The sequence below is a fragment of the Mustela erminea genome, chromosome 5 (genome assembly GCF_009829155.1).
Source record: "Mustela erminea isolate mMusErm1 chromosome 5, mMusErm1.Pri, whole genome shotgun sequence".
NCBI classification, from domain to species: Eukaryota; Metazoa; Chordata; class Mammalia; order Carnivora; family Mustelidae; genus Mustela; species Mustela erminea.
This window is the reverse complement of record NC_045618.1, coordinates 51,684,206-51,708,136: the sequence shown is the minus strand read 5'-3', so window position 1 is coordinate 51,708,136 and position 23,931 is coordinate 51,684,206. Positions and strand designations below refer to the sequence as shown.

Here is a 23,931-nt window from a genome sequence, read left to right as displayed (position 1 = left end):
AGCACATATCAGCACATATCAAAGATACTTCACAGAACTTTGCTGAACAAATGAAAAAAAAAGTGAACAAATAAATAAGTGAATATTTGTCCAGGATGTCCAAAGACCCTACAAATAGGAATCCTTACTACCTTTCAAATATCCAGTGAAGAACATAAAACATACCACAAAGTCTGGTTCCTGGTTGGTACAACAACAGTTGGCATTCATAATTCTCTGATATTAAAGGTCCCCGTCCCAATTCCAATTTTACTAAAAACAAAACAAAATTGAACACAACAGATATAAGAATGTCAAAAGTGGACTAATGAAAGGTATGCAATCCAGTGAAAAAATGAGTGATGTCTTTAATTCATCCTTGTAATACAGTGAAAATTAGAAAACTACATTAAACACTACTATTCATGAACTTGCTCTTGGAACTGCTTTTGCAAAGACACTAGGGATTACTGTGGAAAAGTTAGGCCCTAATTCAATTTGCTTTACTTCTTTTCCACCTGATAGTAAATGCAGTGTTTCTCATAAAGTGTATATAAAAATACACAGAAAATTTGTTTATTTTATTTTTATTGATTTTGAAGGTTATAGGGAATTTTTTCTTATTATTCTTGATTTTCATAAACAACTGAAAGACTCTACTGAGAACTTAGATAAGTTTTTAACTTTTGGCAAGTTCAAAAACAGATCTCTTCCCAGAAAAATGCATATAAGATCAAACACATAAAATTTATTATTTTAACATTAACAGGTCTTATAAATTTTTTTTACCCTCAAATTTTATTTAAATTCTAGTTAGGCAAAAAGTTTTCTGAAACCCATCCTTAGATTCCTTAGTGATCATGGGCCCTTTAGCTTAAGATCTCACAGACTGGAGGATCTTATGATGTAATGATGGCATTGGTTATGATTTATAGATGAAATAGAATCAAGGAATTTTGCTTGAAAGAGAAAGGCAGCCTTGATGATTTTGGAGTTCTTTTGTGGTTCCAGAATTTGGTCATTTTGTTATGTCCACAATGACCACAGGAAAGCGAGACACAACGGAGAAGACTTGGACTCAAGACTGGAGTCAAGGGACTCAAGACTCCCTTCACTTTCACTTTACTCTTTTCCTATTGAAACTCTTAACAAGTAGAAGATCCCCTAGAAAGCCTGCTCCCACCTTCCTAAACATATCCTTCAGAGCTTCCTTGACTCGCTCATTGCGTAAGGCATAGATGAATGGATTCAGCAGTGGTGTCACAAATGTTGTTACCACGGTCACTGCCCAGTTAGTATCCACAGAGCCACTCTGTGATGGTCGAACATAGAGAAAAATGGCACTTCCATAGAAGAGGGTGACTACCATCAAGTGGGAGGTACAGGTAGAGAAGGCCTTCTGACGGCCTGAAACAGAGGGGATGCGCAGGACAGCCAGAACTATGTGGCCATAGGACACAGCAGTAATCATCAATGAGGATACAATGACAAGAGAGGCCAGTACAAAGTCAGTTTCCTCCAGCTTCTTGGTGTTGGTGCACGCCAGGCGGAGCAGTGGGCCACTGTCACAGAAGAAGTGTTGCACCACAGCATCCTGTTCACAGAAGGGAAGTAAGGCCACAGCCACTGTGGGGCCAAGCACAGGAAAAAGTCCCCCCAACCAGCAGGCCAAGGCTACCCGAGAGCACACAGTGCCATTCATGAGCAAGGGGTAGTGCAGAGGGTGACAGATGGCCAGGTAGCGATCCACAGACATGACAGCCAACAGCAGAAACTCAGAGGCCCCAAGAAAGAAGTAAAAATAGAATTGAGTAATACATGCAGCAAAGGAAATAGTGTGTTGCCTTGAGAGAAAATTGCTCAGCATCTTGGGAATGATGACGGAAGTGAGAAAGATCTCTAGGCAGGACAGGTTACCCAGAAAGAAGTACATGGGAGTCTGCAGGCGAGTATCAGCTCCTACCACCCCAACGATCAACACGTTGCCTGTTAGAGTCAGCAGATAGACAAGAAGGAAGACAGAAAACAGTTCTGCTTTTGTGTTGTTGAGATTCGGGAAACCTGCCAAGATGAACTCGGTCACACCACTGCTCTGATTCTCACCTGGAGCCATTATCTTTCCCACCTGTGCGACAACAGGAACATGATCCAAGTGAGGACAAGTCTTCTCCAGAACAATCCCGTAACTTATTTTATTGTGATATGGCATACATATCCCCACTTTCTCCAATCCCTGCTAAGATCTGAAGAACCTGAGGTCCTCATCTAATTACTTTTAAAGCTGGAGAAGATATTTCAGAAAGGGTAGCCAACACTTATGTATGAAAATGCCAGGAGCCTCCATTCTTAGATCCTAAATGGCGAGCCTCATTTTTATAATAATGAGATCATTGACCAGATATCTGAGTTTGACAAAAGTATCCAAAAAATGATTTCATGAAGGATATGATCCCCATTCCACCAGGATCAGGACTTGAGTAGACTGCTTAGCTTTGAATCCCATCATCTCCATTTTCTAGCCGAGTAGCCTTGGGAGACTTATTTAGTCACCCCTGCACTACTCCATCATGAAATGTTGTAAGAAGCAAGTGAAATAAGAGTGTAAACATTCAGAAGAATTTCTAGCACTTAGCTGACAAATGATGCAGTAGAGAAAGCTCTGTAAGTTAGGGCACCAGACTCTAGATTTGGCTTGCCATTTCCCTTGGAAAGTGATCCACACATCCAGCTCATTTGTCCTTCAACTGCTTGGCTGTGGAATGAGTCATAGGTAGCTAGGTCATTAGTACATCTATTATATAAAACTACCTTTTTAATGGAGAATTTCCCCAGCAACCTAAGGGTCTATCTGAACTCAGCTTCTCATAAAATGCTTGCCTATCTAAAGCAAGTTATGGCATATTTAAAGGGTAGACTAGGGTTCTAATTGTAATAATTAATTATTATTAATTATTATTATTATTAATTATTGTAATAATTCTAACTGTACAGAATCATTTGATCAGATCTATTTATTTAATATCAACATTAAGCTAAGTATTCTGGGGAATATTAGGATGTTTCCTTTTTTAATTTTTAATTTTTTATTAACATATAATGTATTATTAGCCCCAGGGGTACAGGTCTATGAATCTCCAGGTCTACACTTCACAGCACTCACCATAGCACATACCCTCCCCAATGTCCATAACCAGCCACGCTCTCCCTACCCCCTTCACCCCCGTCCCCCGCAACCCTCAGTTTGTTTTGTGAGATTAAGTGTCTCTTATGGTTTGTCTCTCTCCCGATCCCATCTTGTTTCCTGTTTGTTTTTTCTTTTTAAGATTAATTTATTTATTTAGAGAAAGAAAGAGTGCATGCTTGGACAGGAGGAAGGGAAGAGAGAGAGGGAAAGAAGCAGACTCCCTGCTGAGTACAGAGCCAGAATTGGGGCTTGATCTCAAGACCCACGGATCATGACCCCTGAGATTATGACCGGAGCAGAAGACAGGAGTCAAGCACTTAACTGACTGAATCACCCAGATGCCCCTAAAATGAGTTTCTTATGCTCGTTCAGTCCATGGTAGCAATCCAACGCCCTTTCACAAACCTGGGCTCTATTAGATGACTTGCCAGAGACAGAATCAGGAATTCCTCGTAATTACTCATGAAATCAGAAATGAAGTCCATAGTATTGATTCAAATCTTTCCAGTTTGAACATGTCCACTACCAGTTATAAGAATCAAATCAATGATACTCTGAAACTTGACTTTAAAAAATGCTTCAGTTATTAGAATACTGATCATCTTTAGCCATGCAAAGCATGAGAATTACCTTAAGGCCTTGGTTCTCAGCCCTGTTCTTTGAAGCACTCCAGTAAACAGTAACCTCTTTACTTACAGTGTCTCAACCGTGGGTCCCACATAAGTAGAAACATTTTGGTACCTTTGTCTAGGATAAAGAAATTCTGTCATCTTTCTCCCTAGGGATTCCATTCAGAGCCTCATCTTCCTCAGCTCCTACAGAAAGGGCTTCACTGTCAATAAAATTATTCAAGTCTTCTTCTGTATTGATTATATATTGGGTGCTAGCTATACTTGATGATTCAGAAATAAAGGAGACATTGTCACTACTTCATGTAGCTCACTGCCTGATGAGAATAACATAGAAGGTAATATATGTCACAGACAGAATGACACCAGTAAGAATAGCCCCTAAGGGGGCATGTGGGAAAAGAACCAAACTGAGACTTAGAGAGACAGGAAGTGTTCCGGAGAAAGGTGATGCCTAAAATAAGTGCTAAAAATGACTGTGGATTTGATAGGAGAGAAAAGATGTTTTGTAATGGAAAAGAGTATCATGTGCACATAGTACATTTGGGCTGAAACACAGAACATAAGGTGTGGAGTGGAGTAAGATAGAACTAGTCACCTCAAACGGGACTCTTTCTGGCTCTCTGTGAAAATATTTCCACCAAACTGAACCTAACTATATCTTAAGTGAGAGGAAAATATATCCCAACCTTAAATATGGAAGGACTCTTTCCTACCTACCCCTGAAGCTCTTTGATGTCTCCTCCATGAGGGTGAGGATCACCCTGTTAGAATTCTCTTTCCTTTCTTATGACTCAGTGGTCTGCTCCACCCTGATTCTTTTCATGCCTTATAGTGTGAGGCTAACAATAATAGGTCGGGGTTCCTAAGGAAGGCAAAGCACTTGGGAAAACAAGCAGCAACTGGATAATCTGCTTCTTCTCTTGCGCTTTTCTCTCGGGTATAATTCTTTAGATGCTGTTCTTCTGCCTTGTAAACAAAGGGGCTTTCTAACCCTGAGGCAACTACATCCACATGGCCCCTTCTTATGGCCATGTGCATGTCAGCCATCAGGCCTACCTCTCCCTCCCTGTAGAAACAGTGTCTTCTGCAATGTGATCACTGCCTTAGGCTTGAAGAGGCACAATTCAAGTGAAGGACAATGATCTCACCATGCTCCAAGGGATGGAACTCTAAGAATCACATGGGGTTGGAATGCAAATGGTGAATATGGACGGGTTAAACCATTCATCCATGAAAAGTCTTATTGCACTTACCTACAGTTCCGTTCATCTCTGACAGTTGAAAAATGTTCCATTTACACAGCCACGTCTTCACTTTTTTGCTGATGAGTTTATGTCAAACTGTCGGGTTTCCTTTCTGAATCCTGGCATTTGCCTAAGGGCATAGAAGGAAAAGGCTGAAGAAATCATTGGTTTCTAATCAATCCCTCCATTGTAGGATAGGATCTTTCGTATATAACTTCAGTTTTCAATGGAGATTTCCCCAAATGAGGATTGATTAATCTAGACATCAGAAGCCTGGCTAGCCACAGTGCCTGCTAGAGAAGAGAGACCCAAGTATTGAGGTAAAACCAAGAGAGAGAAGGAGAAAACAGTTCCTCAAAGACCCAAGGGAGATTTGCAATTCAATGGAAATTTCCCAGACTCTATTCAAGATAAATCTCCATCCGTGATAAAAGGGTGACCTTCCATTTAACAAGGTGGCTGGGAATGTTTCTGCCTCCATCTGCCAATAACCCCAAGCCCAGCAGCCCCCAAAGTCTGGGGACAATACAGTGGGAATGAGATAAAAGATGGATTTTGACCAACTTCGGAAGGCCATAGGCATCATCCAACTTTCTTCTGCAGGGCACTCAGGGGAAATGTTTATTCCCCAAGTAACACAGACATTGTGTCTTTTCCCTGAGGACTTAAAATGATATTGGAAATCCCTATCCTAGCTTCCGGCAAGCAATAGGAGCTCCCGAGGTATGATAAGATAGGGAAAGATTCCCTGAGCCATCTCTAGCTTTTTCTGGTTCTTCCAGCCTTAAACTTTATCCTCTAGTAGGAGCATATACTGTACCATAAGCCCAAGTATTGTTTAGAATTCTGGACTGTTTTTCACATTTTTCCATTAGTGTCTGCTCTATGCCCCTGACTGAAGACTGGACTAATTCGTATTCATACTCAATGTACTCTGGTGCATATCAGTTCTTCTGAGAATCTTCTCCTACCTACCCATCACTCTCCAACTTGAACTGTAGCACGTTTTGCTCACCTCAATCTCAATACCTAACCCATTTTACTGTAACTCTGCTTTCTCATCTCTGTCCCCTCCAGGTTCTGAACTCCTAGGATGAGAATTATGTTTTGTTTGATCTTTGTATTTCTGGCACCAAGCACAGTGCCTGGCACACATTAGGTGCTTAATAAATGGTATGTGAGCTAAACTGCTCTGAACCTCAGACTTGAGGAACAGCTGCTTTTGTGAGGTGAATACCAGTTAAATAATGGGAGGAAGAGTACACTCTTGGGACTAAGTGCGGCTGGATTCCATCCTTCTGGACATACTCCTTTTTAGAGAAAACAAAATACCTAAATGGAGGCATGATGAGGCATAAAAAGTGTCATAACTTCATATTTGGAGGAAAGAGTAGGAGTAGGGACTGGTAGAATTGGCTGAATTAAACCAAACAAAACTAAACTAGAAACTGAAGCTTTTATTTGTTGAGCAGTAGGAGGGAGAGGTCTCAGCAAAAAGAGAGACTCATGAAGTCTGAAAAATAGATAACTACACTTAAACTATATACATTTTAAATTCTGATTGGGGGTGCCTGGGTAGCTCAGTCAATGAAGTGCCTGACTCTTGATTTCAGCTCAGGTCTTGAGCTTGGGGCCTTGAGATCAAACCCTGTGTAGGGCTCCTCCCTGGGCATGGAGCTTGCTTAGGATTCTCTCCCTCTTTCTGCCCGTCCCCCACATCTTTCTCTCTCTCAAATAAATAAATAAATTCTGATTGAACTGTAACGCTTAAAAGTACAGCAGAAAGAGATGAGATCAAAGTCAGGTAATTTTTAAATACTACATAGCTATTGGTCCAAATGACAACAGTTTTGGTATTCAGAAAACTGTACTTTCAAATTGACTTGATCATAGGAATAGCCTAGTTTTTGCATGAGATAGAACATTTGAGAAGAAAATATTTATTTATTTATTATTTATTTTTAAGACATAAAACATGCTTGTATGACTCAAAAATAAAAATATAAAAATATATGGATTAAAAAATTGTGTGGTCATCTGCCTCCCCATCCACCTTATATCCATTGCCTTATTAATTATTTTCATTATTTTCTTGTGCATCCTTTCGGTGTATTTGTGTATATAAGTGAATATCAGAATGCTTATTTACCTGTGACTTTCTTATGCTGTTCTGTACCTTGTTTCTTGTTCTAAGATACCCTGGAGAACTTTTCCTGTCTGTACATAGAGAGACGAAAGAAGATACTTAAACTAAGGAAACTACTAGATTGACAAATGTGTTCAATGAATGGATTGCAACATTTCTGAATTACACTTCTGCTTTAATCATTGTTTGATATCTCTTGACCAATTTTCCTCATCAGTAAAAGTCCTACTGTGGTAGAAATTGTATCAAAAATGTAATTATCATTTTGTAAGAAAAAATAAGTTATAGCAAACTTCCAGTTATAAAATAATTAGGACATGGGGGATGTGATATCAGTAAGGCAACTATAATTAATAATACTGTATTGCATATTTGAAAGATGCTAAAAGAATAGATCGTGAGGGCATTTGGGTGGCTCAGTCAGTTAAGCATCTGCTTTTGACTCAAGTCATAATCCCAGGGTCCTGGGATAAAGTCCCATATAGGGCTCCCTACTCAGCATGGAGTCTGCTTGTCCCTCTTCCTCTGACCCTCCCCCTACTTGTGCTCTCTTTCAAATAAATACAATCTTTTAAACAAGTAGAATAGACCTTGAAAGTTTGCATCACAAGAAAAAAATTTTGTGACTATATGTGGTGACAGATGTTAACTAGATTTATTGTAGTGATTTTTTAGCAATATATACAGATACCAAATCATTATGTTGTACACCCGATCTAATATAATGTTATATGTCAAAAAAATGTTATAGCAAAATAATATATGTGGGATTTTCTTCAAAATAGTGATTGGGGGTATAGGTAAAATTAACTTGACCATTCATTCTTTTTTTCTTATTGAAAATCAAGTGGCTATGTATATGTGGGTCTACTTCTGCACCCCCTATTCTTTTTTAAGATTTATTTATTTACTTTAAAGAGAGACAGTGCACAAGAGTGCAGACACACAAGTGTGGGGAGAGACAGAGGGAGAGGGAGAGAATCTCCTCGCTGAGCACTGACCATGGACCCAGACACCTGGGGTGGATCTCAAAACCCAGAGATCATGACCAGAGCCAAGATCAAGAGTCAGATCCTTAACTGACTGAGCCAAACAGGTGCCCCTGCACCTTCTACTCTGTTTCATAGATATTTTGTCTACCTTTATGTCACTTAACATTTCCCTCATCTTTGTTCTATGTTCTGGAAATTTGTCTTCAGCCAAATCCCTTTTATAATTGATATATGTTTATATTATGTGAATTTTGATAATTTCATTATTAATTAAAGAACTCTTTGCTTCTTAGAATCTGTTTTCTATAACAACTTGTTCTTGATTTATGAAAATTTAAATTGTATTATTAATAGAATTTTGAAAAATTAAAGATTTTTTCTTTTCTTCTTTAAGTACCTGTTTCCTCTAAGTTCACTTGTCCTTCTTTATCCTTCTTTTTTCCACTGTGGCTATTATTCAAAGCCAGGTGATATTTGGGTATCAGTTAAAATGTATCAGTTATGAATTATGGGATAGATATCTCCTGTTTGTAGTTTAAATTTCCATTGTATTTCTCTGTTCTTTTAAATTCAATTACCCAACTTTTTTTTTTTTCCCCTCCTGGAAGTTCTTTTTATATAAAGATTTGGTGATGGCACTCTGTCTTGTTTTTCTGTGTTGTCAGGCAGTTACTCTTTTAAAAAATGAAAAAGCAATAAAAGGAGGAAGAGAAAATATAATATTTATTTCCTTTTAAGAAATTTGTCATAGCAAAAAAGAAGATTTCTGTGCTCAGTGTATTATTTTAATCCAATGTTCCCATCCTGAACTATGATTCTGTGTGTATGTGTGGGTTTCTATATTGCCTCCTTTACTTTTTTTTCTAAATGTATCTTTTTTTTTTTTTAAGATTTTATTTATTTATTTGACAGACATAGATCACAAGTAGGCAGAGAGGCAGGCAGAGAGAGAGGAGGAAGCAGGCTCCTTGCTGAACGGAAAGCCCGATGTGTGGCTCGGTCCCAGGACCCTGGGATCATGACCTGAGCTGAAGGCAGAGGCCTTAACCCACTGAGCCATGAGGCGCCCCTGCCTCCTTTACTTTTGGATCAGAAAACAGGGTGTTGCTAAGAGAGGAGAGAGTTGAACTCCTCTTGGAGTTGGTAGTTTATTACAGTTCTACATTTTCTGTCTCTGAGTAACCCACATGATATTTGACATTCCCCAGTGGTTAGTTGGCTAATTCCGTGGAATTAGTGTTGCTATGTTTAGGAAAGTATTTCTGACATTCATTAGTACATACCTAATTTCTAAAAACTTAGAATTTTCTTGAAATAGAGACTTAATTGTCATATTTCTGAGGCTTTTTTATTATAAAATATTTCAAACATACTAAAAATAGAATAATACAATGAGTCACAGTGTAACCACTGTGTAACCAGTACACAACATGGGGCTTGAATTCACAACGCTGAGATTGTAAGACCAAGAGTCACACACTCTACCAACTGATCCAGCCAGATGCTCCCAAAAAAAGACTTTTGAGTATCGAACAACACCATCAAGAAACTAATGCCCTTAAAATATGGTAAATTTTCATGGGTTATTTTGGTAATTTCTATGCCTCCACTTTTTCTCTCTCCCTTTTGTTGACTGAAAATATATCTTCCCTTATTGATCCTCAAATGTTCTTATCTTTTCTATCCTATTTTCTATTAGTAATCATTTGCTTTACTTATCCTTACATTATGGTACATATTAAAAATCAATCATATTTTTTAATTCATAAGAGCTCCTTTTTGTTCTGAGTGTATTTGTTTGTTTGGTTTTGCAATACCCCTTTTTGTCTTATGATTGCAACATAATATCATTGAGAACATTAATGACATTTTTAAAAAAATGAAATTATATGGGTGCCTGGCTGGCTTAGTTGGTAGAACATGTGACTTTCGGTCTTGGGGTTGTAAGTTTGAGCCCCATGTTGGGTGTAGAGATTACTTAAAAATAAAAACTTTAGAGGCTCAGTCATTGGGCGTTTGCCTTCAGCTTAGGTCATGATCCCAGGATCCTAGCTCTGCATTCATCTACCTGCTCAGCAGGAAGCCTGCTTCTCCCTCTCCCACTTCCCCTGCTTGTGTTCTCTCTCTTGCTGTGTCTCTCTCTGTCAAATAGATAAAATCTTTAAAAAATTAAAAACTTTAAAAAAATTTTTAAGTAAAATTATCTTCTCCCAATAATGGTCACTGTTTCCTCCAAGTTACTTCCTCCTGCTTACTTGTTTCAGACAAATAAAATCATATTAGATGATTTTTTTTTCAGTAATTGGCTGATCCTTAGTTAAATGTTTATATTTAAGAAAGGGAAACTAAGTAGCTGTTTGGAACCTCTGAGTGCATGTGATGTGGGGAACAAAGGCAAAATAAAAATTTAAATTTCCTCACTGCCTACAGCCCATTGACAAGTCCTTAAAACAGGTAAAGTGACCTTCTTTTGGGACCTCAGTTGCCTTAATGTTGACACTTTGCTAAGGCAAAAGGCAATCCTAGCCTGATCTCCAGGATCTTGCACATCTTCTTTAAGTTATAAAAATTCCTTTGGAAACTTATTTCTACCCCCCAAGATGCATGTTGGCAATCATCCTCCTAGCATATGGCCCACTGATAGACGTCTGAAGGGTCTTGTGACTGAGGGATAACTAGACAGTAATAAATGACCTTTTCCTAACATTAGTAGTCTCAAGGTACTGGAAACTTGTTTCCAAAATACCTGGGGGGCATATGCTGTATATAACCCCTTCCCAACTTGATAGCATGTAATCAGTCACCTCTCACAACCCCAGGGCAGCTCTTGCTGCCCACAGGTCCTGTTCCCATGCTTTACTAAAACCACCTTTGGGGATGCCTGGGTGGCTCAGTCTACTTTCAGCTCAGGTCATGATCTCAGGGTCCTGGGATCCAGCCCCACATTGAGCCCCACATCAAGCCCCACATCGAGCCCCACACTGAGCCCTACATTGGGCTCCCTGCTCCACAGGAAGCCTGTTTCTCCTTTTCTCACTCTCCCTGCTTGTGTTCCCTCTCTTGCTGTGTCTCTCTCTGACAAATAAATCAAATAAAAATCTTAAAAAAAAAAAAAAACCCACACGCCTTTTTATGCTGAAGACAAGAAAATTCTTTCTTGGAGATCGGCTCTGAACTGCAACCTTCAAGCATCATATGGATGCTACTTGATGATTCTGGGCCTCATTCTACAGTGATATGGCTGGCTTGTATTTTAAGAAGCACCAATGCTAGTATCTTCATATCTTTCCTTTTGTACTTGTCAGATGATGCAAAGAAAATTCTTCAGTTTCCTGTCTAGCTGCCAAATATGTGGCATCAAAATAGGCATCACAGTAACTAGTATGCATAATTTATTTAATCCCCTAGTTTCAAATGTAAAAGACCCTATGCTTTACCTGTTCAGAGACAAATCAACTAGACTCTTGCTGAGAGTGGGAGAGGGACAACAATCAGCCTGGGTAATAAAGAAGGTATGGAGAATCAAACTGCTTCTTAAACATCTTTCAACCAATGCTTAATTTAGCCTTCCATTCTCTCTACTTCCAAAAATGTAGAGGGACTCTGGAACAAATTGAACTGATTCTTGTTTTTTCTCACTGCTTGACTAGAATTCATCTTCTTCAGCCAATTTTTCCACGTCATTTATTGGTAAATTATCTGCTTTTCATCTTCTGAAATTCGGTTGCTATTGTTTCCTTTTCATGCTATAGTTCTAGTGGGGCTTCAGGAGGGAGTGAATATACATGTATGTATTCAATCTATCAGATTTATGCCCATTAAATTTTTTTTTTACCAATTTCTTTGTTGACCTTTCCTTTTTGTATCTCAGTCTCACTTTCCAAGCTTATTTTCATTTTTAAGGTAAATATTTTGGCTGTTCCTTTAATAAAGTTCTGTTGATCACTAATGTTTTTAGTTTTTATTTATCAGAAAATGTCTATCTTATCCTTGTTCTTGATAGTTTTTCTGCATGCGTGATTTTATGTGGCTGTACCAGGTCCTCTTCTCAGATTCTCTCCTCTTCCTCCCACTTCCCAGGTAGTGGCATGCATATTAATTTTGCTATACTGATCTAGTCCTTCCTCTCCATCTCCCTCATCAGTTCTCACCTGGCTTATAGTTGTCTGTGCTTCCAGCCAGACCCCCAAACCCACTCTTTCATGCAGCTGAGAACTAGCAAAAATTTGCATTCAATAGGCTGACTGGATCAGGTCAGGTTCCAGTTCTTTTGTGTGTGTGTGTGAATTTTTTATTTTTATTTTTAAATTTAAACTCAGTTCATTAATATACAGTGTATTATTAGTTTCAGAGGTGGAGTTCAGTGATTCATCAGTCTTATATAATACCCAGTGCTCATTACATCATGTGCTCACCTTAGTGTCCATCATCCTCAGGTTCCAGTTCTAATTAAAGGCCCAACTGTAGTGCTCACTTCGGCAGCACATATACTAAAATGGGAATGATACAGAGAAGATTAGCATGGCCCCTGTGCAAGGATGATACGTAAATTGGTGAAGTGTTCCATATTTTTATATACAATGGAGTATTATGCCTTCATCAGAAAGGATGAATACCCAAACTTTTTATCAACATGGATGGGACTGGAGGAAATTATGTCAGAGAGAGTCAATTATCATATGATTTCACTTACTTGTGGAGCATAAGGAATAAGCTCAAGGAGGACATTGGGAGAAGAAGAGGAGAAGTGAGGTGGCAGAAATTGGAGCAGGAGATGAACCATGAGAGACTGTGGACTCTCAGAAACAAACTGAGGGTTTTGGAGGGGAGGGGAGTGGGGGTTTGGGTGAGCCTGGTGGTGGGTGTTGTGAAGGGTATTTATTGCATGGAGCACTGGGTGTGGTGCCTAAACAATGAATCTTGGAACACTGAAAAAATAAAATTAAAATTTTAAAAAAGAAAATAAATAAATAAATAAAGCCCAACTGTAGGGTAGCTCCATTTGCAAAGGACAAGATTGTAGAAATTTCTTCCAGTGGGAATCAAACCAATTACCTAAGGATCCCTACACAGATCAAACTATAGTTCCCCACTCTACCAGCAAAGGCACATGCTGAGAGTGTTTGGAAAATTCTTTGTTCACCACAGGTAAGAGCCTTGTTTGGAAAGTCTGCCTGGAAAGATTGAAACACACCTTCTAGACTCTATGCTACAGTCATTGGTGCCCTTCCAGTCCCACCAGGCCACCTCTCTCAGTCCCTGGCTTAATGTTATGACCATCAGGTACTCAGAGAGGTGAGGAATGACTCTCTTAGACTCTCTTAGAATGACTCTCAAATCTCTGGATTTGAAGAGTAAAAGTGGTGAAAAAAGTTTAGGGAGGCCAAAGTCTGTAAGCTCAAGGCTAAAGTCACCTTAACCTAAGATTGTGGCCCCTGGAAGAGTGTTTAATTGCAGTCACCCCTTCTCAATAATCCCCACCAAGTGCTGCTTCCTTTCTTTCCAGCTAATTGCTCCGACTTGGTGAAAATGATCAAGAAAAGAAGTCTCTGCTCTAAAGGAACAGGGGAGCTGTTAGCCAAGGCCAGGCCCTTGTCAGAGCTCCACTGCAGTCCTGCCCCTCCCCTGCAGGCTCCTCAGTCACTCAGTTTCCTCCTGGAGGTGTCTGCTTCTTGCAGCAGGTCAAGGTTTAATAGCATGATCGAGACAGCAATTTGGACTTCTAAAGGGAGATGATGATGGTGGCAGGATTTTTTATTTGGTCCAGAAGACTTTTTGCAAAATGTCCTGGGGTTTAACCCTGGATTTTAAAACATTCCAAGCAAGAAGCATAGACAGATCTGTGTCCATCTGAAAGAACTGCTGTATTAATTATTTTTAAGAGCTTCTACTGACCCTGCCAGTCATGTCAGGAATCCATGGACCAACAGAAGTTTCCCTAGGACCTCCAGGACTGCCTTCTCCTGGAGGACAATGGTGGGTTCTCTTAGTCCCTCCAAACCTACAAGTCAAAGTCCTCCTAGCTCTGAGGTTCCCTATAAGGGTGTTTCTCCAGTGTTGCCTTCTCTTTCTGTTTTCTTTCAGTCTTAAAACTATGCTGACCCAGGATTTGATTTGGGCCCTTTCATATCCAATGCCAGAATTACTAACCATACATAAACCCACAAGAACAGAAATAGGCCAGCTCCTCCTAGGCATCAGATCATCTGCCCATGGGCTTTGTACCTCACCCACCCTTTCTTCCACTTTTTGATACTGCTTTCACTTTCACTATCATTTATACTTGAATCCACTTGGCTGGTCATTGAGGCCTCAGCTCCTTCTGAAGACCATATCTGACCCGTGTTCTCCACGAATCACAACTGACAGGAGCAAGAGTCCCCCATCTCTTACCAAAGCTTTCATGTCTAGAAGCAATGATGTTTGTGAATACTCCATTGAGAAAGAGTCATCTCTTTCATGAATGTGTGGACTCTCTCTTTGATCCCCAGAGTCCAACATGGTCTCTGTAGTCAAGGTTCAGCTTCCCTGGTTTCCCTCATAGGAACTTCAATTGAAAAGTGAAGACTCCTCCGTATATTCCTCAAGCCAGGACACAGGAATCCAGGTGAGTGTACCCAGCAGGGATTCTAAGGGAAGGTTTGATTGGATCAAGGCAGTCTACCTCAATAAAACCTACAAGACTGCCACCTTACAGCTCTTGCATTACCAGGGGAAAGAGTAATCTCTGTGGCCTGCTGATTCCCAGTGTCATGTGGGGAGTCTTGCCTGGCAGGTCAGGGTTTCTTTCAGACCTATCTGCCTCTCTGTGCTCTAAATCTGGAGTTGCAATTGCTTGCACATGTTGGGCAAGTATTCAAGTTGGGCTTACGCTACCTAATTTTGTTCTGAAGCTCAATTTAGAATCTCTCCCAAATGGTGCTTGCAAAAGGCTGTATGCTCAGAAGTTAGTGATGGCATTGTAAATCAGGGCTCACAAATTCAAATCTCAAAGGCGCTTTGGAGGCTGAATTGTGCATTAACTGCCAGATAGTTTCAGCTTCTTAGTTCTCTCCTGCTGTATTTGATAGAAAGGAGTAAGCTCCTTCCTTACTGAAAAAGATTTTGCACTTCAGGATTTTGGCTAGAAAAAAATCATTTTGGTGCTTTCTCCTTGCTGTACTGATGTAAGTTGATTTGGGTGGACCACATTCTGGGCCACAGAACACGTGTTAACAATTTTAAGAGAATAGAAACTATATAATCCTTTCAGATCACAATGGAACTAAACCAGAAATCAGTAACAGAAAGAAAGTTGGAAAATACCAAAATATTTGGAGATTAAACAATACACTACTAAGTAACTTATGGGTCAAGAAAGAAACATAAAATGGTATTTTTAAATATTTTGACCTAAAAATGAAAACACAGCTTATCAAAATGTGTTGGATGCAACAAAAGCAGGCACTAGGGGAAAATTTATTACATTGAATACATACATTAGGATAGAAGAAAGATCTAAGATCAATAATCTAGCCTTTTACCTTAGGAAACTAGAAAAATAAGAGACAATTAGGTCCAAATAAACAAAAGAAAAGAAAAAATAATAGAGCAAATATCAGTGAAACTGGAAACAAGAAATTAATAGAGAAAATCAGTGAAAACAAAGGATGGTTCTTTGAAAAGATTAGTAACATTTATAAATCTCTAAATAGGCTAATCAAGAAAAAATAGAAAAGACACAAATTACTAATACCAGAAATGAAATAGAGGTATCATTACTGTTTTCATGGACATTAAAAGGATAATATAAACAACTTTATGCCTATAAGTTTGATAACTTAGGTGAAATGAGACAGATCCTTGAAAGACATGTTTTACCAAAACTCACATAAGGAAAAGTAGGTCATGTTAATATGCCTTTATATATTAAAAAAATTGAATCATGAATTAATAATCTTCAACAAAACATCACTGTGGCTTCTACTGAGCAGAGAACCTGATGCAGGGCTTGCTCCCAGGACCCTGGGATTATGACCTGAGCAGAAGGCAGAGGCTTTAACCCACTGAGCCACCCAAGTGCCCCTCTACCAGACTTTCAAGAAAGAAATATCAGGGATGCTGGGTGGCTCAGTGGGTTAAAGCCCCTGCCTTTGGATCAGGTCATGATCTCAGGGTTCTGGGATTGAGCCAATCCAGCATCTGGCTCTCTGCTCAGCAGGGAGTCTGCTTCCCTTCCTCTCTCTCTGCCTGCCTCTCTGCCTACTTGTGATCTCTGTCAAATAAATAAATAAAATCTTAAAAAAAAAAAAGAAATATTAGTTCTCTACCAAAAATAGAAGCAGAAGGAATATTTCCTACCTCATTCCAGGAGGCCAAAATTACTTTAATATGAAAACCAGACAAAAACATTACAAGAAAGGAAAATTACAGACTAATATCTTTCATGAGCACAGATACAAAAATATTTAATATTCATATTTAATATTAGCAAATCAAATCCAACAATGTATTATATACATCATGACCAAGTAGGATTCATTGTAAATATGAAGTCTCAGCATTCAAAAACTAATTAATGTGGGCGCCTGGGTGGCTCAGTGGGTTAAGCCGCTGCCTTTGGCTCAGGTCATGATCTCAGGGTCCTGGGATCGAGGCCCGCATCGGGCTCTCTGCTCAGCAGGGAGCCTGCTTCCTCCTCTCTCTCTGCCTGCCTCTCTGCCTGCTTGTGATCTCTCTCTGTCAAATAAATAAATAAAATCTTTAAAAAAAAAAACTAATTAATGTAATCCATTGTATCAGCAGGCTGAAGAGGAAAAGTCATATAATCATATCAACTGATACAGAAAAAGCATCTGACAGTATCAAATATTCATTCATGATAAAAACTCTCAGTAAACTATGAATAGACGGGAATGTTCTTTTAAAAATATATATTTTGTTTATTTATTTGAGAGAGAGACAGTGAGAGACAGCATGTTAGAGGAGAAGGTCAGATGGAGAAGCAGACTCCCCATGGAGTTGGGAACCCGATGCAGGACTGGATCCCAGGACTCCGGCATCATGACCTGAGCTGAAGGCAGTTGCTTAACCAACAGAGCCACCCAGGTGCCCCAAGGGAAACATTCTTAATTTGATAAAGAATATCTACAAAACCTACAGCTAACATCATACTTAATTGTGAGGAACTAAATGGTTTTTCCCCTAACATTAGGAACAAAGACCAGGGATAACCTCTTTTATCACTCCTCTTCAGCATCATACTAGAAGTCCTAACTAATGCAATCAGACAAGAAAAAAAAGGTATACAGATAGAGGAGGAAGAAATAAAGCTATCTTTGTTCACAGATGATTGTTTATATAAAAATTCCTGAATGGACAAAAATAATTTTTTTTCCTGTAACTAATAAGCAATTATAGCAAGGACACAGATTTAATATCTAAAAAGTCAATTGCTTTCCTATATGCCAACTTGTATACAGGAACAGGTGGAATTTGAAATTTAAAATACAGTATCATTTATACTAGCACAACAAAAAAGAGAAATCTTTAGGTACAATTCTAACAAAGTATGTATTAGATCTATATGAGGAAAACTATAAAATGCTGATGAAAGAAATCAAAGAAGAACCAAATAGATTGAGAGATATTCTGTGTACATGAGTAGGAAGACTCAATATTGTTAAGATGTCAGTTCTTCCTAACTTGAGCTATAGATTCAACACAATCCCAATAAAAATCCTAGCAAATTTTGAGATATCAACAAACTGAAATGTTTATATGGAAAGGTGGCAGACCCACAAGTTGGAAGACCAACACTATCCAATTTCAAGACTTACTATACAGCTACAGTGATCAACACACTAATGGTAATGACAAAAGAATAGACAAACAGATCAATGGAAGAAAAACTAGATCAATGGAATAGACTACTCAGAAATATACCTACATAAATATAGTGGACTTTGAAAAAGTGGCAAGGACAATTCAATGGAAAAACAGTATAGTCTTTTCAGCAAATGGAGCTGAAGTAAGTAGACATCCACATGCCAAAGGGGGGGGGAGAATCTAGACACAGACCTCACACTTGCATAAAAATTCACTAAAAATAGATCACAAGTCTAAATGTAAAATACAAATAAAATTTCTAGAAGATAACATAGAAGAAAATCTAAATTACCTTGCATTTGGCACTGACTCTTGATAGAACACTGAAAGCAAAATCCATGAAAAAAATATTGCCACATTGGATTTCATTAAAATTGAAAGTTTCATCTCTGTGAAATACACTGTTAAAAGGATGAAAACATAAGACACAGACTGGGAGAAAATATTTGCAAAACATGTATGTGGTAAATAACTTGTATTCAAAGTAAAGAACTTGTATCCAAAATATAAAATGAATTCTTAAAACTCAACAATAAAATAACAAGCAGCCTTGTTTAAAAAATGGGTAAAAGATGTGAAGAAACATCTCACCAAAGAAGACGCACAGATGGCAAATAAGCATATGAAAAAGCATCATATATCATTAGGAACTGCAAATCAAAACAATGAGATACCACTAAATACTTGTTAGAATGGCTAAAATCCAAAACACTGACAACACCAAATGTTGACCATAATGTACAGTAACAGGAACTCTCATTCATTGCTGGTAGGAATGAAAAAAGGTACAGCCACTTTGGAAGACAGCTTGTCAGTTTCTTACAAAGCCCAACATACGACTTACCATATGATCCAGCAATCAGGCTCCTATGTATTTACCCAAATGACTTAAAAACCATGACTACACAAAAATCTGCAAATGAATATTTATGAAAGCTTTATTTATAACAGCCAAAACTTAGAATCAACCAAGACATCTTTCAGTAGGTAAAGGGATAAATAAACTGATACTTCCAGACAATGAAATACTATTCAGAGCTAAAAAGAAATGAGCTAGAGTGCCTGACTGGCTCAGTTGGTAGACTGTGCAACTCTTGATCTTGGAATTGTAAATTCAAGCCCCACCTTTGGAAGTAAAGACTAAAAATAAAATCTTGAAAAAAAAAATAAAAGGAAATGAACTATCAAGCCATGAAAAGACATGGAGGGAAAGTTAAATGCTTATTGGTACGTAAAGGAGCTAACCTGAAAAGGATACTGTGTGTTTCCAGCTAGCCTGAAAAGGACATTGTTGTGATTCCACTATATGAGAAAAGGCAAAACTATTGGGAAAATAAAAAGTTCACTGGTTCGGTGCTTGGCTGGCTCAGTCAGTGGAACATGCAACTCTTGATCTCAGGGTTGTGAGTTTGAGCCCCATAGTGTGTGTAGAGATGACTTAAAAATAAAATCTTAAAAAACAAAAAGATTGGAGGTTTGAGAGAGAAGAATGAATAGTGGAGCACAGGGTATTTGGGGGCAGTAAAACTATTCTATATGTCACTATAGCAAAAGATGCATGAGATGATGATTTCTCAAATCTATAAAACTATACCACATGGTGAGTAAACTCCAAACCATAGACTTAATGTATTAATGTAGCAACATTGGTTCATTAATTATAACAAATGTATTACATGAATGCAACATTTCAATAATAACAGAAACCAGGAAGTAGGTGACTCCTTGTAATTTCTATGCAATTTTTTTGTAAACCTGAAACTTCATTTTAAAAAAAGTAAGGTCTATTGAATTTTTAAGAGGTTCTTAAAGCTCCAGTATCTAACAATGTAAATTAAAGGTGGAGACAAAACTAAGTTTCTAGACTTTATTATTATGGTTAGATTTTAAAAGTGATACTTTTTAATTGCCTATCTTTACAATATCATACTTGAATTACATATGAGAGATCAATGATTTCACATAACTTAAAATACTCTGCAATCATGCAATTCTTTATGACTTTTGACTATCTAGAAACAGTAGCAGTTATGTGTTATTGGCTGTTTGAGCTATCAAAAGTTATAAAGTTGTTCTTTAATATGTGAAATCAGAACACCTTTGGCCCCGTGAGAGTTGAAAAATGTGATTCATCTGATTTCAAGTTTTTAAAAAGAAGTAGTTTGAGAGTTTATTAAAGGTAGTGAAATAGTTTGTGTTTCTCTTAGGTAGAAGATGATAAAGAAAAGCCTTTTTGTATGAATATTTATCTATCTTTAAAAGTGATTAATTTTAATATCCTTTGCTTTAGATATTAAAAGTTATTTTCCTGAAGAAGCTAAATATGTCACATAAAAACTCAAAGAAGAATTTTAAGGCTTTAAAAATGTTTTATTTAGGGGTGCCTGGGTGGCTCAGTGGGTTAAGCCGCTGCCTTCGGCTCAGGTCATGATCTCAGGGTCCTGGAATAGAGTCCCGCATCGGGCTCTCTGTTCAGCAGGGAGCCTGCTTCCTCCTCTCTCTCTCTCTCTCTCTCTGCCTGCCTCTCTGCCTACTTGTGATCTCTCTCTGTCAAATAAATAATAAAATCTTTTAAAAAATATTTTATTTAAACCTTTGGTACATATAAACATTATTTGCTAAGTTTTAGGAGAACCCATTTTTTCTAGATGAAATAAAAGCTCATAAAAAATCATTTCAGAAATGACAATGCTTTAAAAACTGATGAAAGAAGAAGCCCTTAGGATAGTTATCATTTGTTTTTATAGGCATTCTTCATATATTTGGGACGTAAATCCTTTGTTGGATATGCAAATACATTCTCTGTGGCAGGGACTTGCACTCAATGGGAATTTTCATTTAATTTTTTCAATGAAATTTTTTAAAAGAGAAGATCTTAACTTTTAATGTAATACAATTTATAAGTTTTACCTCTTTATATTTGTTTTCATATGACTTGTTTAAAAAATATTTGCCTCTCTCATTGTCATCAAGAAATTCTCTTACATTTTTAAAAATACCTTTACTGTCTTGTATTTCACAGTTAGGTTTATCATTGATCATTTTACATGTGATATGTGCCTTGAATCAAGATTTATTTCCTCCATTGTGTTAGGTGAATGATCCATCACCATTTATTAAAGACACCGCACTACAGTGTAAGATTTGTCATAAATCAGTAGCCAACCATAAATACACCGCACTACAGTGTAAGATTTGTCATAAATCAGTAGCCAACCATTCATCTATTTTTAAAAATTTTTTAGGTAGAATGAGGCAAGTGGAGGAGCAGCAGGGGGAGAGGGAGAAAGAGAATCTCAAGCAGGCTCCCTGCTCAGTGCAGAGCCCAACATGGGGCTGGCATGACCTGAGTGGAAATCAAGAGTTGGACACTTATCTGACTGAGCCATGCAGGTGCCCCAACTATTCATCTTTTTCTTTTCTTTTTACTTATTTATTTTTATTTATTTGACACAGAGAGCGAGAGAGATCACAAGCAGGCAGAGAGAGACGGGAGGAAGCAGTCTCCCCGCTGAGCACAGAGCCCGATGTGGGGCTCGATCCCACAACTCTGGGATCATGACCTGAGCCGAAGGCAGAGGCATAACCCACTGAGCCACTCAGGTGCCCCATTCAACTATTTCTAAACTGTACTGTTCCATTGGTATATTTGCCTATCCTTTATCACTACCACTCTGACTAAATTGTGTCTTCAAAGTAATACTGATCATTACCTGATACAGCAGGTCTTCTCTGTTCTTCTCCAAGAGTCTATTAACTAGTTTTAACCTGAGCATGCCTATATATACTTTAGAATTGTCAAGTTGCACTGCCCAATTGTGGATTTTTATTGGATTTTAAGATCATAGATTATTTTGAGAAATTTGGCATTTTTATAATATTGAGTTTTCCATTTATGTAGCTTTTCTTTTATTCTCCAGTAATATTTTGCATTTCATACCTGGATATTTTTTGCACATTTTAAAAGATGTGTTTCTACGTATTTCATTGTTTGATGCTATTATATCCACTGGCCCTGTTGTAGCTTGCCCTTTTTGATGCTATTATAAAGGTACTCTTAAAATTGTAATATTCTAACCAGTTGATGATGTATAGAAGAATGTAAGTAATCTTTGAATACTGACTTTTAATATTGCTAAGTTTATTAAAATTGCTTATTATTTCTAGTAACAAACCTAGGTTTCTTTTTCCTTTTTTGCCTTTATGCAATGAAGATTTATTTTTTTACTCATATCATAGTCTTGTGGGCTGCAGCAGAAGCTTGGGGATCCAGGCTCCTCAATGTCAAGTCTGCACAGTCACCAAGGATGAAAGAAGAGCACAGGATTGGCACTTACATCACTTGTGCTCACACATCTCTGGCCAGGACTGCTCACCTGATCAGCTTAACTGCAAGGTGGGAGTGGGAGGACGATGTATGTGAGCCCTCATACCTCACAATCTCACCAGAGAGACTAGCAGGAAGAGAGGGGAGAAGAGAAGGTGCTTGAGACTAATTATCGTCATTAAAAGCCATCCCATGCACAAGAGGGAAAAACACCTAGGAGGGAGTTCATTCATCAGTCCATGTATCTTAAATCCCACAACTGGTGTCAACAGTATTGTTACTTTGTAGATTTCTTAAATTCTCTTTTTGCACAATCATTTCTTCATTTTCATTTCTTCTAATGAAAACTTTCAGTATAATATTGAATAGGAGATTAGTGAACATCCTAATCTTGTTTCAGTCTCAGAAATTTAATGCAATTTCACCATTAAATATGTTGTTAGATACAAGATACAATGAGACTTTTTTTTTGGTAGGTACACTTCATCAAACTAAGTAAGTGTGTGTTCTATTCATAGTTTACTTATCATTTGTATCATGACACATATTGACTTTTATTAAACTAATTTTCTGCACCTATTAAAATAGTCATTATTTTTCTCCTTTGCTCTTTTAGTGTAGTGAAGTACATTGATTTTTCTGCTGTTAAATCAGTCTTACTTTAATCTAGTAACTCCAATTCTGTCAGATACAATTTTTATATTTAGCTCTGTTTAGTTTGCAATTTTTTGTTTAGAATTTTATATCCATGTTTATGAATGAAATTGGCTCTTATGTTCTTGTCTGCTTTGGATATATAATTCACACTGGCTTCATAATATGAGCTATTTCCTTAAATGTGGGAATTTTCTAGTTATTTTCACTCTGGATTTTTACCTCTCTCATATTTTGGATGAGTAATGCTTCTCATCTTTGTTATTTCTCCAGAGCCATCAAGCAGATGTTTTCATTTGTTTTTTCAACTTTCAGATTTCCTCAGCAGTCAGGTTTATTTGAATAGCTTACTGTGTAATTCTCAGACATTTCCTCACTTGGTTTTCATCACAGAAAACCCTGGGCTCTTTACATGGGATATATGTCATCTCTGGTTGTTACCTTAGAAGAAAGAAACTGTGAGCTTTTTTTGTCTTTCAAGAAAGCAGATCTCTAGTTATTACTCCAAAATGTAATAATTCGCTCAGAACCATAGTCTTTCTTGAGCTGATGTTAAAATGCCTTAGGCCAGTTAATAATTTCACATTCACTAGTGTCTGTCCTGTGCAAGGCACTGTGCAAGGTGCTGATGATACCAGAAAGAATTAATTGCCCCAGATTTCAAGGAGCTTGCTCCTAAAGAGGACGTGAAAGTATACTACCAGTATATTGTGATAAGTGGAAAGGCAAAATTAATCTAGGAGTACCAAAGAGGCAAAGAGGAGGAGAACCAAACTGACATTTGGGGAGCTAGGAAAAGATTCTGGTAAAAATGATCCTGAACTGAGTAAGAGAATAGGAAGGAATTTGATAAAAGACAGAAGGATGAAATCAGAGTGAGAACCTTATCACCACCTGCTGTTTTTT

The 23,931-nt window shown here is 37.9% G+C and overlaps 1 protein-coding gene and 1 non-coding gene across 2 annotated transcripts; one reads left to right on the top strand and one right to left on the bottom strand.

Moving 5' to 3' along the window:
* Nucleotides 1-1,096: 1,096 nt before the first annotated feature.
* LOC116590042 (olfactory receptor 6S1) lies at nucleotides 1,097-2,092 on the bottom strand. The gene has a single exon (XM_032341726.1). It carries the CDS (start codon nucleotides 2,090-2,092, stop codon nucleotides 1,097-1,099), a length of 996 nt encoding a protein of 331 aa, XP_032197617.1.
* Nucleotides 2,093-12,643: 10,551 nt separating this feature from the next.
* Nucleotides 12,644-12,750, top strand: LOC116592116. Its single transcript, XR_004286309.1, has one exon. It is a non-coding gene; the product is annotated as a U6 spliceosomal RNA (small nuclear RNA).
* The last annotated feature ends 11,181 nt before the right edge of the window (nucleotides 12,751-23,931 follow it).